The 16,253-nt window shown below is 51.8% G+C and overlaps 1 protein-coding gene and 1 pseudogene across 1 annotated transcript in view; both read left to right on the top strand.

Moving 5' to 3' along the window:
* LOC103087293 (probable cystatin-15) overlaps nt 1–1,841 on the top strand; it is a 4,362-nt gene extending 2,521 nt beyond the window's left edge. The window contains exons 2-3 of the mRNA XM_007457684.1: nt 643–753; nt 1,695–1,841. Of these exons, the coding sequence (XP_007457746.1) occupies nt 643–753; nt 1,695–1,841 (258 nt within the window). The remainder of the gene's footprint in view (nt 1–642; nt 754–1,694) is intronic.
* Nucleotides 1,842–3,672: 1,831 nt separating this feature from the next.
* Nucleotides 3,673–15,570, top strand: LOC103087017 (cystatin-8-like; annotated as a pseudogene).
* The last annotated feature ends 683 nt before the right edge of the window (nt 15,571–16,253 follow it).

Genomic DNA, 16,253 nt, shown 5'->3' with positions numbered 1-16,253 from the left:
GCATTCCTGAGCCCCTAAGGGAGCCAGCTTTCTAGACAATGCCAGGTCAGGGCCGTGCCCCTCCCTATGGAAGTTTCTGGTTACATTCCTCTCCGTGTTGGAGTTCTTCCGAGTTTTCACGACCTCTCTGTAGGGGATGAAATCCTATCTGTGTTAACCCCGAGGGACAGGGCAGCTCTGAGGGTGGCTCGGTGGACAAGCACCCCCATCCGCCTCCCTAGAAGGAGCCGTGCGATGCCCTTCGTGTGTCTGGAGGATGCGATTGAGAGCTGGGTCTCATGTCAGGTGTGCTGTGTGTGTGCTCTCAGCGCTGGGGCCCTACCTCCCGTGACCACCCCCCTCCCCACCGCCATGTACTCATGACACGTCTCCTGGGTACCAGCTATCAGGAGGGTGGCAGGGAAGAATTCAGGGCTGGAGCTGCACTGAGGGACATCTTTTTGTAGGAAGAGTAGAGAATTAAAATGAAAAAGTAAAATAATACATAAATTAAAAATAAGAAAAATGCACCTAGGTTTGTCCCAGTTTATACACATGTGCACATTCATACCTATTAGCCCATTTTCTACTTGATTGTCTGTGTTTTTCTCATTACTGCAAAGTAAGTATTTCACAGAAGTTTCTACAATCTCTCCTTGACAGAAGTATAGGTGGATATATTTAATGGACCTGGAGCTGGGCCGCACAATTTGTAAAAAACACGACGAAGACATTGACAACTGCCCCTTGCAAGAAGGCCCAGAACAGAAAAAGGTTTGAGGATAAAATCAACCAAAAGCATCACAAATCTTCAGAGAATGAAAAATAATGTCAAGAAGGGTCTACGAGAGGAGACTTGGAAGGCCTCAGGGATGACCCTGGGGCAGAATGACAGGTCCTGGCCCCTCCCCGCCAGGTCCCAGGGCTCCTCCTGTACAGAGATGCTCCCAGCACAGCAGCAAGCTGGGCCCTGTGCTCATAGCCCGGCTGGCCCATGAGAGAACCCCACAGACCCCCATGGGCCCTTCCCTCTTGGATGGAGCCTCCCCGGGTCCCAGCCTCCAGCTTCCTGAAAACTTGGGTCCAGGAAGACGCTGTTCTCCCTGTGGGCCTCTCCTTCCTTTGCTCCGATTCTTCTGGACAGGGGGACAGTTTAGTTTGCTGGCCACCCCACCCCTCCCTCTGGTCTCCTGGGTGGCAAGGAGGAGTCCTGGTCAGTCAGATCGCTTGTCAGCACCCTATGAACTGACATCAGGTCCGTTGGACTGAAACCTTGGGAATGGGCCTCAGTCTGGGTGATGCCCTCAGTGGGGCTGGGGTCTCCCCAGACCCCAGCCTTGGGGCAGCCTCTCCTTGGGGTGGGTTTGCGGCTGCAGCTGATGGTGGGGTGGGCACCATCTGGACCATCTCCTGGGCAGTCTGCTGGCTCCCCCAAGAGCTCACGGGGCAGAGACCCTTCAGGCAGCGTCACGTGCCCTGGGTTGGGGGGACCCTGAAAGGCAGGTGATGGCCCCAGCAGGCACCCTCTCAGGAGCCCCTGCCTTGATGGTGGAGACTAGAGCTCTGGAGCCCAGCCCCAGGCCACTGTCTGATTCTGCTTTTCTTTCCTCTTTAGTTCTTAATGCACCTTCAGCTCCTGCTAAGTCCTTCCTGCTAAGCGCTCTCATTGTTACATTGTTCTGATTTTATGTCTTACATAAAATTACTTTTTTCAGGTGAGCTGCACTTTCATTGTGGACTCACGCCCATGGTTTACCCAGTTCACCCTCCTGAACAGCACCTGCCAGCAGAAATGGGGGGAGGAGTTCCCGGCTCCCACAGCAGCTCCTTTTCTCCTGAAGAATGAGGGTCTGGAGTCCTAGGTCTGCGTGGCACCAGAGCAATTAAAGGCATCTCAGAGCACGTTCTGGGTCCCTGTCAGTTTTGCATTCTCCCTGTTGGTTTATTTCCATGGACGTTGCTGCCAGTGACAAGCGATGGAGAATTTACCATTGTTCTCACCTTGGCTGTGGGTGCAAGGTGCTGAGTCAATCAAACTCCTCAGCTCATGGGAGGGTGCCCTTCCTGGTTCTTGCAGGGTCCTCATGGTTGGTGTGTGTACTCATTCGTTCATTCATTCATATATTCTCCATTTGTCCATCATCTGTTCATCCATGCATGCATGCATGCATCCATCCTTCCATCATCCATGCATCCATCCATGTATCCAGGCATCCATCCAACCTTCCATCATCCATGCTTCTATCCGTCCATCCATGCATCTATTCTTCCATCCCTTTGTTCAACATCCTCCAATCTCTCCAGGCCCCCATCCATTCCACTCAAAAGGAATCCAGACAGTTTTGCCAGGCAACAGCCACCTGTGTCCATTCTGTGTCCATCTCTGAGGCCAGATTCACGGTGAGTGGCCCTTCTCCGGTGGTGGTGTTGGGTTGATGCCCAGGCACAAGGGTGGGAGGTGGGTGACAAAGATGACAGAAGGCTCTGTCCTCTGTGGATCGCCATCGAGGCATCTGCCCTGGAGCTGCCTGACTGACGAGAAATCTTCTCAGGGCGTCTGGGGTCAGCTCAGAAGATGGCAACTCCAGTCACCCCCCCCACCCCCACTTCATGCTCCCTGACCCCTGTGCCCCACATCGGCACCCAGCCTGGGCCTCCATGGCCGTCAACATTGATCACTAGCCCTGGGACAGGCCCTGAGGTGACAGAGCACCCCATGAGCACCTCTCTTTTCCTGGGTCCTGGTGGGGGCAGCCCTGGAGGGGCCGAGGAATGGGGGCCTGGGGCCCTAAGTGGGACAGCGAGGCCATGGGACGCTGTCTGGAGGAGGACTTCAGAGGGAGGGGCTGAGGGGTCTTCCCTACGCCTTTTCAGTTCGGAGATCTGGTTTGCGTGTCCAGGGTGGTTAGTCACTCCTTTCCTGGCCAGTTGGTTTCCTTGACGTGGTCACCAGTGCTGATGGGACAGCATTTCCCAGGACAACTGACGACAGCTCCACTGGGAAGGTCACAAAGACAGAGGCCTGGGTCAGCTTTGGCTCCTTGTCCAGCCTGTGTGTAGAGTCTGTAACATCTTCACGCCCTGCTAGGGGCATGTATACACTGACAGGGTGAGTCTTATGGTCAGCAAAGCCAGCCTGTTGCCCACCCTTGGCTTAGAGCTGTTAGTTCTGAGGGTCATTGCTCTGGGCCACACACGCTGGCCCAGGAACAACAGCCCTGCCCTGAGGGCCAGTGGGCTCTGCTCACAGGTGAGCATCTTCAACCCAACCCCCATTCCCCTGGGGAAGGCCTGCCATCTGCTCTGTTTCATTATAAGTCAGTCGTTTTCTACTTTGGAAACCCCAGTGGCTTCATTTCACTCATCTCCTAGAGACCCACTCCCCCCATCTCTGCTACCTGATGTCAGAAACACACAAAGTCCCCAGGTGGTTGGCACCTGTGCCCAAGATTGGGAAATGCTTTCTAAGGAAGCCCAATATTTCGAGGTGTGTGAACCGCAGTGAGGATATTTTGTTTGTGGCCTATATCTTGCCTCTGGCTCCCGCTCTCTGGGAATATGCGGTTAAAACCATGGCCCATTCACCGAGCTGAGGCTCAGGCTCCTGGGCTGTGTGGGGGTCTTGGTGGGGCTGGTGAATTTTATGCCCACCACTGTTGTCATTGGCGAACCCACGTTAGCAGGTTGGGGATGATGGCCCACTCCCTAAGGTCAGTCACAACCAGGGTGGCCTGTCCTGTGTCACCGTGTCCTGGAGGAACCGCTCCAGATTTAGCCTAGTCACGAGTCATCTCAAATCAGTAGGGAGTGAAAATATACACAATAGAAGCACACAATAGAAAAATGGGCACGTATTTTAAAAATTCTTGATTTCCACAAAACCCAGAATGTTTTCTGGGATTACCTGGTTTGGAGAAGCAGGGCCTTTTGGGATACACATGCTGAGACTCCTCCTTAATCCAAGTCTCAGCACTGGGGAATGCATGCAGAGGCAGCAGGAAAGGATGAGAAGGTAAGGGAGAGAAAAGTCAGGTGATTTAAGGATAGAAGTTGAGTACAAACATCTGTAGAACTGCGAACCTAGGAACACCAAAGGAAGAGAAAAGGAAAAAGATAGAAATATTTGAAGAAATAATGGAGATACATTTTCCAAAATTAAAGGAAGACCCTATGCAAAGATTTTGTATCAATTAGCTCTTGCTGCATAAGAAGCAGCCTCAAAATATCAGTGACACATAGCAGTAAGCATTACTCCTTCCTGACAGGCATGCAGGATAGGGGGATTATTATGTTCAGAGCTGCCTAGAATTAAACGTTTCTAGGTAATATCAACGTGCTGATGGTGTGTGTGTGTGTTTGCACATGCTTGTGAAGTTCAAAGGCTTATGAGAGTGTTAGGGGCATAATATTTGGTTCTTTTACAAAATCAACAAGAGTAACCACATATTTCTACAAAATATCCAAACCCTAGTTTGGTGAATTGTGGTGCACTGATCAGCTCTTGGCACAGAAATCCTGCATTACAAACCCCCCTTGACCTCAACAGTGCATCACAGCAAGAGTCCATCATCAAGTCATGGGTCTGAGGCTGATCCAGAGGCGTGGCTGTGTGGCTTCCCTTCAGATCAGCACAGCTGGGCTCACCCTGGAATGGGGACAGGTCTGTTCCAACTGTTCTGGGGCCCCGACTAGGTGTTTCCAAATAGCCAGACCTTTAATAGTTCCTAGACCAGGTTGCCGGATGCTAGGAGCTCCCACACCACGTGTTCTCAGGCTAGGTGCCCCCAGGGCACCCCTTACCTTGAGTGACCACCCGAGAGTAGGAGGAATCCTCACACCTCATCCTGATGCTGTCAACTCTGCCTCCATGGCACAGGTGGAAACCAGCCATGTGCCAGGCCCACCGCAGTGGGAGTCTGGGAAATCAGGGCTAAGTGTGCAGATGGGCTAGTCTTAACCAGGGAGGGCTTGAGGACCACAGTGATGCTTCCGTGTGCAACAGTTGGTACCATAACCTTGAGTGGACAGCCCAGGTCCCAGGGCTTCATGTGCCGTGATGGATACTCATCTTTTCCCAAAGTACAAAACCCAGCAGAACTGGACATGTCAGGGTTGCGGACACTGGTGATGAAGCTCTGAGTAAAGCTCTGAGAAGCAAAACATCCAGAGTGGGGTCACAGGGCAGCTGAGGAGTACATGTCAGAGACTGATAACATTCCAGCCCTCGGCTTGGGTGATGGATTCATTGGTGTCCATTGCATCATACAGCTATGCATGGACCAATGCCAGGAGTGCCACAAACCAAGACAGATGATGTTTAAGCTGACTTTGGGCAACTAGGGTTCATAAGAAAAAAAAAGGCGAGCAAACAAAAACCTCAAATGCACCCTAGAGTCAGACAAAAGTCCAACAGGTGCTTTGAACTTGGTAGTTCATGGGGAAAGGGCTGAGGGGCAGCTGGTGGGGTTACTCCATCAGCCCAGCCTTGGAGGACATGGGGGTAGGGGACTCCATGCACTGATGACCCTCGAAGCGGGCTCTGCATCTGCCAGGTTGGGTCTTGGGGTTTGCCCTCCATGACACCCCGGCCTGAGGGGCCCAGTAGGGCCTCGGGTGCCTGCCAGCCTGCACGGGCTCCCCTCCCAAGGGCCCTCCCTCATCCCTGTTTCCCTGGGTTGTGGGAACCACTGAGCATAGGAGAAGGCCTGTCTGCTTTACATTCTCGGCCATGACAGAACTGGGACCAGGTGCCTCGATCCCAGGAGGCACGTGGAGGCCCAAGGAAGAGGCCACTGTGGGCTCTGGAGCTTAATCTGCCCCCAGAGTGGGGTCTCCCCTGGGTCAGACCTTGTGCTATGGTGCCTGAGGCCTCCTGATCTCAGGGGCAGAGGGGCATATGTGGCTAAATCCCTAGAGGTGACAAATTGTCAGCCCTCAGGCCCGGTTCCTCTTCAATCTTCTGCCATGAGCACAGGAACTGCCCTTCGCTCTAACTGTGTTTTTGTTTACATACCATCATACCGTTGCTAAGGTTATTTTCCTTTTTTTCTTAATTATTGAAGTAATGCTTGAAACAATATAAAGAAAAGTCAGAAATGAATGTTTTTTCATCAAAGCAAAAGCATTTCTCACTCAGTCCACAAATATTGACATGTTCTCTCTGTATTCAGCCTGGCTCCAGGCTCTGGGGGCGTCATGCTGCGTGACAGGAAGGATTCCCTACCCTTAGAAAGTCCGTTTTATTTCTCGTGGGGAAAGACAGGTAATAAAGATATTCACCAGTATTTAGTGTTTTGCATCGTGTGCATCACTTTTTTTATAAGCATTTTCCAACATTGCTGAGAATTCTTTAGTTTTTAAGTCAATGTAATAGGCTTCTTTTATTCATATCATAGTGCATTTGTAATTTACTAAAGGTGGGAACCTCTTAAACTTCCCTGGTGTTTTAATATGCAGCAAAATTCAAACATCATGAATACATTAGAGTTGGCCTCAGAACAACACGGACTTGAACTGGGCGGGTCCACTTATAAATGGATTGTTTTCAATAAATACATATATGGACAGTAATTGAATTTCCTCTTTTTCATGATTTTCTTAATAATATTTTCTTTTCTCTGGCTTATTTTACTGCAAGAATACAGTATATGATACATCGAATATGAAAAATATGTGTCAATCACCTGTTTAGATTATTGGTAAGGCTTCTGGTCAAACGTAGGCTATTAGCATTTAAGTTCCGGGGGAGTCAAATGTTACACGTGGATTTTTGACTGCACTGGGGCTCGGCGCCCCTCACCCCTGCATTGTTCAAGAGTCAGCTGTACTAGTAAGTGACCGGCAATCGGCCGTTTATACTAAATTTAAATTTGTGTTAAGCTTTTGCATCAATTCTCTCTCTTTTATTATACAGAAATACTTGCATAATTTTTCAAAGATATTGGAAAAGTGCTGTCCACTACAGCACTGTTTGTAGCAGCTGAAAATGAGAAACAACCAAACTTCTGACAGTTTAATTACAACGGGGAGGAAGGGTTCCCACCCAGCAATGGTTCCAGCAGCCAGATGTATGCAGCAGTTTCCCATACATAGCCCACTGTCAGGAGCCCATCAACCTTAGCACCCTGGGACCAATGCCCACCTCTCTGTCCCTCCAGGAATGTCCAAGAGCCCAGGGGTGCCCACACCCCCTCCCACTAAGGTGCATGCCTGAGCTGCAGGGTGGGCTGTGGCCACTGCTCCCCAGAAGATGGGACGGCAGAGGGCAGTTCTGGGGCTCCAGAGGAGGGAGTCAGAGGCCAGGCACTTAGGAAGCCAGGGTCACGGCTTGGGTGGGCCCTCTGCCCCGAGGGCAGAAGCGGGAGGGGCTTGCCTGCTGTGTGAGCTGCCAGAACCACAGGCCAGTGGCCAGCAGGGGAAAGGTACCCTCACCGAGACAGAGTCACTGGTGTGGGATTACATCACAAAGTGGGACCTCCCTGCAGGGCATGGACTCAGAAGGTGACCACACACCAGGGCTCAGGAACGAGGAGGCCCCAGACCAGGGCTTAGATGCAGCTGAAAGTGCTGGGTTTGCGGGAGAACCCCGGGCTGGGGCACCCAACTCCACAGGAGGGGGAGCAGACTGGAAACAGGGCCAGGGCAGGAGACCTCAGGGCAGCCACACCCTTCACAGCCACATCTTACAGGGCTGAGACACAGAAACCAGAGTGGGACGAGAGGCTCACAGGGCAGGTGCAGGCCCGCCAGCTCTAAGCGCTGTGCCGGGGCCACAGAGCCACCCAGGAGGACAGCAGGATGCTGGGCTTGCGGGGCGGCTCCTGAACTGGCTTCTCGTGGGCGGCGTTCCTTGGAAGGCAGGGGGAGCCCCACCGGGTGACCCTGACAGTTCTGTCTTCATCCAGCTGGGCTGATGTTCTCAGGGTAAGATCTCTGCACCTGTAGTGGCATCCGCGGTCACCCCACCCTACCCACAGCTCCAGCCCTGGGAGGACGAGGACGTTCACTTGTGCCCCCGGAAGGAGGGACCATGACCAGACTCTGGGGGTCCTGGTGGATAGCACATTCCTATCCAAGAACACAGGCAAGGTGTTGAGGGAATCGAGGACCATCGGCACCTCAAGTGGCAACGTGAAACAGTGTCTGTAGTTCGCCGTGCAGGAATACAACAAGGAGGGCAAGGGCAAATCGTCTTCCAGGTGGTCAAGGTGCTGCAGGTCCAGCTGCAGGTAAGGGTGCTTCCTCCCAATTTACATATTTGTTCCCAGCAGCACAGACTGAAGCCAGGATGAGAGAGAGAGCATGTAAGCATCACTGGGACCCAGTGGCTCTGGACACTTGGGCGTCAGACCCCACACCCAGCATCTTTTCTCCACGTGCTGCGACCTCTGTCCTAGGGGCCCCAACCTGTGAACTCAGTTAAATCCCAAACTGCAAATCACACGTCTGTGATCCGTGTTTGCTAAGGCTGGGAGACAAGTTGAGCGCCATGAATATTTTGTAATAATGCAGCCCCAGGCAACATTCAATCTACCCACATCCCGTGGATTGCGGATTGATATCGAATAGATAGGCTCATAAAGTGCCTCCTCCCAGATTCCTTCATTCTGTCAGTCCTACATTTCTTTAGTGGCAGTGGAGACATTCTGCCCACAGAACCCCTCCTCACAGGGCGTCACGTGGCCCAAGGCTGGGAGACATTGCTCGCTTGATTTCCATGTGGGTGATGCTCCAAATGGCCCCACCTGCCAAGTCCGAGAAGAGGCCCTCGGCATTGAAATTCCACTGACTTCCAGTGTCAGGCGGGTGGTTGGGGCATAATTGCACAGGAGTTTTGCAGGGATGAGTTGTAAAGAGAGTCGGCAGGCAGGCCATTGAGAAAGACTTACCCCAGGTGTTGGACTCCACACTGCCTCCGTTGGCAGGAGAGGGGCCAGTCTACACGTGACCCCACCTCCCGGCACAAGTGAGCCATCAACATGGTGTTCCCAGCACACGAGGCTGATGGCTGCACGCTCCATCAGGGGCAACCCTGCCGCCCTTTGAAGTTAAGGCTCCCAGGTCCTGTAACTTCCACACCCCCTTCACAGTTCTCCCCTTTGGTACCCATGCATCATGGGCATGCAGCCCTTCCGTGCCAGCCACTCTAGATGGGGCTGAGATGGACACAAGTGATCACAGCCTTTAGGGAGCCAGGGGGTCAATTAGAATACAAACCACTAAGCCAGGCCTGAAAGCTGGGATGCTGTCTGTGGCGTGGTGCTCGGGGCCAGGCGTCAGTGGGCTTCCTTAGACAGCTGGTGAGTCCCCTCCTGCACTGGCCGCACCCTCACCAATTAAGTGAGGATCCCTGTGTGGGACCTGGGTCCCCTACACAATCATGGTTGAGCACCACCTCCCCAGGGACAGATGAAGGTGCAGCCCAAGGGCAGATGGGCTACAGGGGAAGGAGGCTGGTGGGCAGTGTTTTTTGGGGGTTCCCCAGAAGCAGACCCTAGTGCTAGTGTTCCAGTGAAGTGGTTTATTTGAGAGGCCATCCAGGAAGCACCAGGCAGCCTGGAGAGGATTGAGAGGGGGCAGGGAAGGGACCAGTGCAGGGGAGCCACTGAGCAGGTGACCACCAAGGGCATCTGGGCTCAGGGTCCCTGGGGCCTTGGAGAGAGGGGGCAGCTCTGCAGAGCTGGGCCACCTGCAGGAGAGGAGCTGGGTTCCTCATCCACAAACTCTCAGGCTAAGAGCTGCTCCAGGAACCCTTGGCTTCTGCTGGCAACAGAGAGCCCCGGGAAGTGACAGTGTGCGTCGGTGCCTGGGGCCCCACCCATGGCGTCTGCTGCAGGAGGGGATTGGGGAGGGCTTAGAGGTGTGGGGGAGGGGAATAAGGAGCGTGGCCCATTTCATCAACCCTAGGGAGCCAGTGTGAGCAGCCAGACAGGTGGGCAGCGACCAGGCCAAGCCAGGCCTCATAGGCTGTGGGCAAGACTTTCAGGCCACCTTAGGAGGATGAAAAGCCAGAGAAACATTAGGTCATGGAGTTCTTGGGATCCATGTGATCAGATACAGGCTTTGAATCTGTCACTCTGGTTAACCCACTTCCAGAAAGGGATGTAAGTGCTCAGGTTCCCGTTTCCCTGGAATCAGCACACAGCCATCCTCTTCCTTCCTGTGGCCGGATGAGCAGAGAGGCCGGGACCTCTGGGAGGTAGGAGGAGTGGGGACGGCTGTTAGGGGTGCGCGTTCTAGTGCCTGACGCCCCCGTCTCAGCCCTGGGTCGGCCGCCAGCTGGCTAAACAGCTTCTCCCACTCCAGTCCAGTCACCCTTGTTAGTTCTTTGGAAAGAAACTAAGAGGTCATACGACCTTGTTAAAGGCAGGAGTTGGCAGTGAGGGAAGGCCTGGAAGAAAAGCGTGAGTCCAGGTGAACCTGGACCGAAGCTGCAGACACACCTTTCATCTCCTGCTGTCATCTTTTTTTTTTTTTTTTTTTTTTTTGCAGTACACGGGCCTCTCACTGTTGTGGCCTCTCCCATTGGGGAGCACAGGCTCCGGACGCACGGGCTCAGCAGGCATGGCTCACGGGCCCAGCCGCTCCGTGGCATGTGGGATCTTCCCGGACTGGGGCACGAACCCATGTCCCCTGCATCGGCAGGTGGACTCTCAACCACTGCGTCACCAGGGAAGCCCTGTCATCTTTTTGTGACCTCACTGTTCATCAGAATCACCTGGAGGCTTGTTCAAACACAGATTGCGGCACCCACCCCTGGAGTTTCTGATTCAGTAGGTCGAGGACCTGCATTTCCATCAAGTTCCCTGGGGATGCTGATGCTGCCGGTCCAGGGGCCCCACCTGCGAAGCCTGGAACAGCACTGCGGAAGGACGGCCCTTATTCCTTCTGTGATTCCAAGAGCTGATGGGAGAAGGATTTTCTGGAAGGCGGGCTTGGCCATCTCTAAATCCTGCTGTAATCTATTAAAACCAGATGGGAGCAGATTTACAGGGACATATGAGCAGCCTTTACCTCACTCAACTGTTAGCAAATTCTGTCAATCACTGCTGTTCTGCTTCCTAAACACTTAGAGAACAGGAAGACAAACCCCGGCCACGTGGGTCCCTGGTGTGGTGGGAGGGGCCTTGGGTGGGGAAGTCCCAAAGGGGAGGGGATTTCAGACGACAGAATCTGAGGGGTCATGTGTGGGAAGGGACTCAGGGAGGGGGTCCTATGTGGTCGAGGGGCCTGTTCCCATGGGGCACACGTGAACTGGTAATATCCCAGGCCCAGGAGAGCCCAGGTTCTGGAAGTAGAAGGTCTTGCCTTCAAGAAGGCCCTAGGCTGGATGGAGCCTTCCCTCGGGCATCCAGCTCCAGGTGGTATCAGCGTGTGGTGGGCGTTATAGGCCATCCCCTAAAGATATGTTTGGAGAGGGGGAGAGGGGAGGAGGAGATAGGGAGAGAGAATGAGAGTGAGAGCAATTTGTTAAGGGTTAGCTGAAACTTTTAAAAAGTAGAAAAAGCTTTTTTGAACAAAATTGCTAATCAATAGGTCACAGATCGTCTGGAATACTTTATTGATGCTGAAATTGCCTGCACCAACTGCAGAAAACTTCCAAATGGTAATGAAAACTGCATGGTTAAGGAAAACTTCAAACTGGAAAAGGTAGGTGACAAACCAACTATCTGTGATGGTCTTGGCTGCTCTGAGCCCCAGGCAGAACTTGGGGTACACAGACCCTCTCCTTGAGGTCGGCATCAGTCCCAGTGTTTCACCCCAGAAGTGGTGAGCCTTGGGGCCTTCAGAGCAGAGGGTGCAGGACAGCAGGATGTGGAGGACCCCTTGTCCTAGGGACAGGATGCTGTCAAGGTCACTCTTATTGCAAGGACTCCATCCCTCCAGGCTCCTGGTGCAGGAAAACTTGCTAACACACATTCACTGGGAGTCTGCCCTCTTGGACCCTGATGTACCACCCAGCTGTTACCAGCCCCACAGTCGTTCATCCTTGTGAAGGCACAAAAGGGAGTCCGTTCACTCAGCCGCTCATCAAAGCTTACTTGGCACTTGGCACTTGGCACTATTCTGGGTGTTGGAGATCAAGCAGTGACCAGGCCAAGTGGTGTCCCCACCCTCCCAGGCTCAGCCATGGTTTCCACAAGTGTCAGGGAAGAGCCCCAGGCTCTCAGCAGGGGGCTGACATGACCTGGGGGTTTTTGGCTTCAAGCCTGTATTTCTGACTCAGGGTGGGAGTGCCCGGGGCTCATCCAACGGCTTCCTCTGAGGTTGGTGAAGGCCCCGGGCTCCCTGAAGGTGGGCTCCTTCCTTCACCCCCGTGGTCCTCCACGTGAGCCATGTCAGAATCACCTGGTGGCCTTGACACACCTGGATGGTGCGGTTTCCCCCTGAAGAGTCTGATTCAGTAGGTCTGGAGAGGAATCCAAGAACTAGCAATCCTCACGAGCTCCCCAGGCTGGGGTCCGGGGCTGCTGCTCTGGCCTTGGGACCATGCTCAGAACCACTGCTTCAGGCAGCCACTGCACGGGCACCACAAGGGCCCATTGACAGGAGCCTAAAACAGCCTCTGTGAGCTCACCATGAACAAATTCCATCATTTCCAGCACAATAGAGACCCTTCAAGGACAAACAGTCAAGCAGGGAGCCTGTCTGATGCCATCTTATCCTTTATGTTAGTTCTGTTTATCTTTTCCTGGTAATACAAGTATGGTTGGTTGAAGTTGATATTTTCTCCTGGGAGCATTGTGGATATGGGAAAATTGTTGCTTTTTACCTGTTTGTAGAAAATATTAAAGAGAATTAAGGAAACTTGTCTTCAGGAAGCTCTTTTATTGTCTGTAAGGTTTCCATGGCCCATCTCGGTTTTAAAGCACACGTTTTAAAGTCCACATTTATCGATAATGAAAACTTTGTTCCTTTCTTTCCAAGTGTTTGGAATAATGCTGAAGAGGAGTAATGCTGGGCATCCTCTCTTATTCCTGGGGGATTTAATGGGATTCTCTTCAGTATTTATACCTTATTACTAAATATTGTATCAAGTGTTGATTTCTGAAGCTCCTCCAACTCTCTCTTTACCAAGAGGTAGTTTTTTTGTGTGTGTGTTTTTTGTTTGTTTTTTTGTGGGTTTTTTTGCAGTACGCGGGCCTCTCACTGTTGTGGCCTCTCCCATTGTGGAGCACAGGCTCTGGACGCGCAGGCTCAGTGGCCATGGCTCACGGGCCCAGCCGCTCCGCAGCATGTGGGATCTTCCCGTACTGGGGCATGAACCCGTGTTCCCTGCATCGGCAGGCGGACTCTCAACCACTGCGCCATCAGGGAAGCCCCAAGAGTTAGTTTTTAAATTAAGAATGTTTTCTTCTATCAATTATTCTTTCAGTATCTACCAAGTGTATTGAATAATTTTTTCTTCTTTGACCCATTACTATAATAAATTCAAATAATATTGAGTCATCCTTACGTGTTTGGAATATGGAGCACGTGTCTTTTTGGTTTTCTATAAATATAACTTTCTTTGAATGGCGTGGTTAGTTCTCATCCACACTGAATGAAGGTGGTGACAGATACACAGGTCACCAGTGTGTAGGCTTGTTGGGTGAATCTGCATCTTCAGCAAGGTTTCTGGACGATTTCTGCACAAGGACACGGCAGGGGACTATCCTTATTCCTCTGACCCGATTAGCTTTGTTGAACCTGCTGTGGACACGCACACCTGGCATCCCCGTCTCTTTTACGGCAAATGTCTGGGTCTCTCTGAGTGCAGGGTGCGATTCCTGAAGGCCAATTGTGGACGTGCTTGTGCATGTGTGTGTGGGGGGGTGTTCTCCAGTCACCACCTCGTTGATGGCAGGACAGCCCCTTCTTCTTGTCACCTCCCTTTGTGGAGACACTCCGTGGGGCCCAGGCTGGAAGGGAGCAGTGGTGTGGGTGGTGTCCGCACTTGTCTCTTAGAATACAGAGAGATCGATGTGCCACTTTTCATTTAGGAATTTTGCTTTTATATATTAAACAGTCAAACTTCCCTAGAGAATGACTTGGAGCATGTGGTGCACACATGCACTCACACGCACACACATGCACACACAGGCACACACACGTTCCATGGCCTCACCCCAAACCTACTGAATCAGAATGTCCGGGTACTGACATCCACACACTTCATGTCACAGGAATGCTGAAAAGCACTGCATTAGGGACAGTAACTGTTTACTATGCAGCTGCTTTTAATTTGCTGGTATTTTTTTAAGGCTATTTAGTAGGTAAGTTTGGGTTATAATTTATTTCTCAGCTATATTTTGGTTTCAGGATTTCTGTGGTCTGGTGTAATGAGAATGGGGGCTTTCCATTTTTTCCTGTGATCTGGATCAGTTTAAAGACCAAAAGAGCTTTGAGTTCTCAAGGCTTGATGTAATTTGCCTATAAAAACATTTTGACTTGGTATTTTGTTGGTTTGTGGGCCATGAGGCCCCCATAATACTCCTTTGCATGTGTCCAGAACTCAGTGGAGACCTAACGCCATTCTCTCTGACACCGTTTGCCTTTTAGCTCCTGAAATGCCCCAGTGTTTCCAGCCAATTATTGAAGATGCCCTTTGCTGTTTTTCCAGGATTGCTACCCACCTGTTCATCTGTCTCTCCATCTCTCCCCTCACTCATCCGTCTATCACCCACACATAGAATATTTCATTTGTCATTTCAATGGCTTTTAAAAATTTTATTTATTTATTTTTGGCTGCATTGGATCTTCATTGCTGTGCACGGGCTTTCTCTAGTTGCAGCGAGCCGGGGTTACTCTTCCGTTGCGGTGTGCAGGCTTCTCATTGCGTGGCTTCTCTTGTTGTGGAGCTCAGGCTCTAGGCGCACGGGCTTCAGTAGTTGTGGCACGCAGGTTCAGTAGTTGTGGTGCATGGGCTTAGTTGCTCCGTGGCATGTGGGATCTTCCCGGACCAGGGCTCGAACCCGTGTCACCTGCATTGGCAGGTGGATTCTTAACCACTGGGCCACCAGGGAAGCCCTCAATGACATATTGAAAGGGAGAGAAGGGGTCTTTGGAATAAAAGATATGTTAGGTCCTAGAACTCTCTAAATTGCTCTTATCCTGACATTGTTGTTAGAACAAAAGGCATTGTTTGATTATTAAGATGACCTACGTTAGTTTATACATGGCATAGAATTGCATACAATCTACACTGTAGAAAATATTAAAGAGAATTCAAAATAAAATCAAGGTTACATCTGATCTCCCACCAAAATATGATGATTATTAATATTTGCTGTCTATCCATGGGAGCGACGGGGACAGATACCCCTCCAGGTACCTGCTGGTGGCCACAAAGTTCTGCAGCCTCCAGCCGGCAGATTCCTGGGGGCATTCCTTGATGGGTGACGACCCATCTTCCCACATATTCCTAAGCTGACACTTAGTATCCTAAGCTGACACCTGGCAACAGATCCATTTTTTTTCTCTTCCTCTTGGCACACTGCTGACTTTTGCTGTGGTCGTGGTCTTTTTCAGAGACAAATGTGCACCTTTCTGGTGGGCGCACTCCCGTGGCACGGCGATTTCACCGTGATGGAGAAGTGTGTGGATGCCTAGGGGCTCTGGAGCTCCTACCACCATCCCTTCCTCTGTGAAACAGCAATGGCCTGTGAGCCGTTACCAGCACGCTTTCCTCATACATGTCCCCCTGCTTGCTGTTCTGCTTTCTAGATTCAGGTTAGGTGGTAATGAAAGATGGGCGGGAACAAGTCCTCCTTCCTGGCCTCACGGGAGGCCACTTGCCTTTAGCAGGCATGATGGCCCGCCCCCAGGAATAAGGAACATTTGTCACTGAGCACAGAGGGTGCGGTCTGATTCCATTTCCCACCACACCTCTGGGAAAGAATCTCCTTTTGATCTGGTAATTCCCCCCCGGTCCCACCCCACAGAGGGCTGAACGCAGTGGGTACTCACAGCTTCCTTCTGGAAGTCTCCTTTGGCCTGAGGCCCCTTTCACCCTGGGTCCCGAGTGGATGGGTCACCGGTGGGAGATGAGGGGGACGTAGGTGGGAGACCCCCTGGCAGAAGCAGCAGTCTTCCCCTTAGGGGCTCTGTGAATTGGGAGAATTTGTTTCTTTTATGTAAATGTCAACAGTGGTCACAGATCTAGAGGGGTGAGGACAATAAGGCCTTCAAAGGAAGCTTCAGTGTTCACATGAGTCTGTGGGTGCACGTGTGTGCAGGTGTGTGCAGGTGTGTACTGGTGTGCGAATGCAGGTGTGTGTATGGAGAGAGATGGA

This window comes from Lipotes vexillifer, unplaced genomic scaffold (genome assembly GCF_000442215.2).
Source record: "Lipotes vexillifer unplaced genomic scaffold, Lipotes_vexillifer_v1.1 scaffold2532, whole genome shotgun sequence".
In the NCBI taxonomy this organism is placed as follows: Eukaryota; Metazoa; Chordata; class Mammalia; order Artiodactyla; family Lipotidae; genus Lipotes; species Lipotes vexillifer.
The sequence above is the reverse complement of the archived record's forward strand: the minus strand, read 5'-3'. Positions and strand labels throughout refer to the sequence as shown.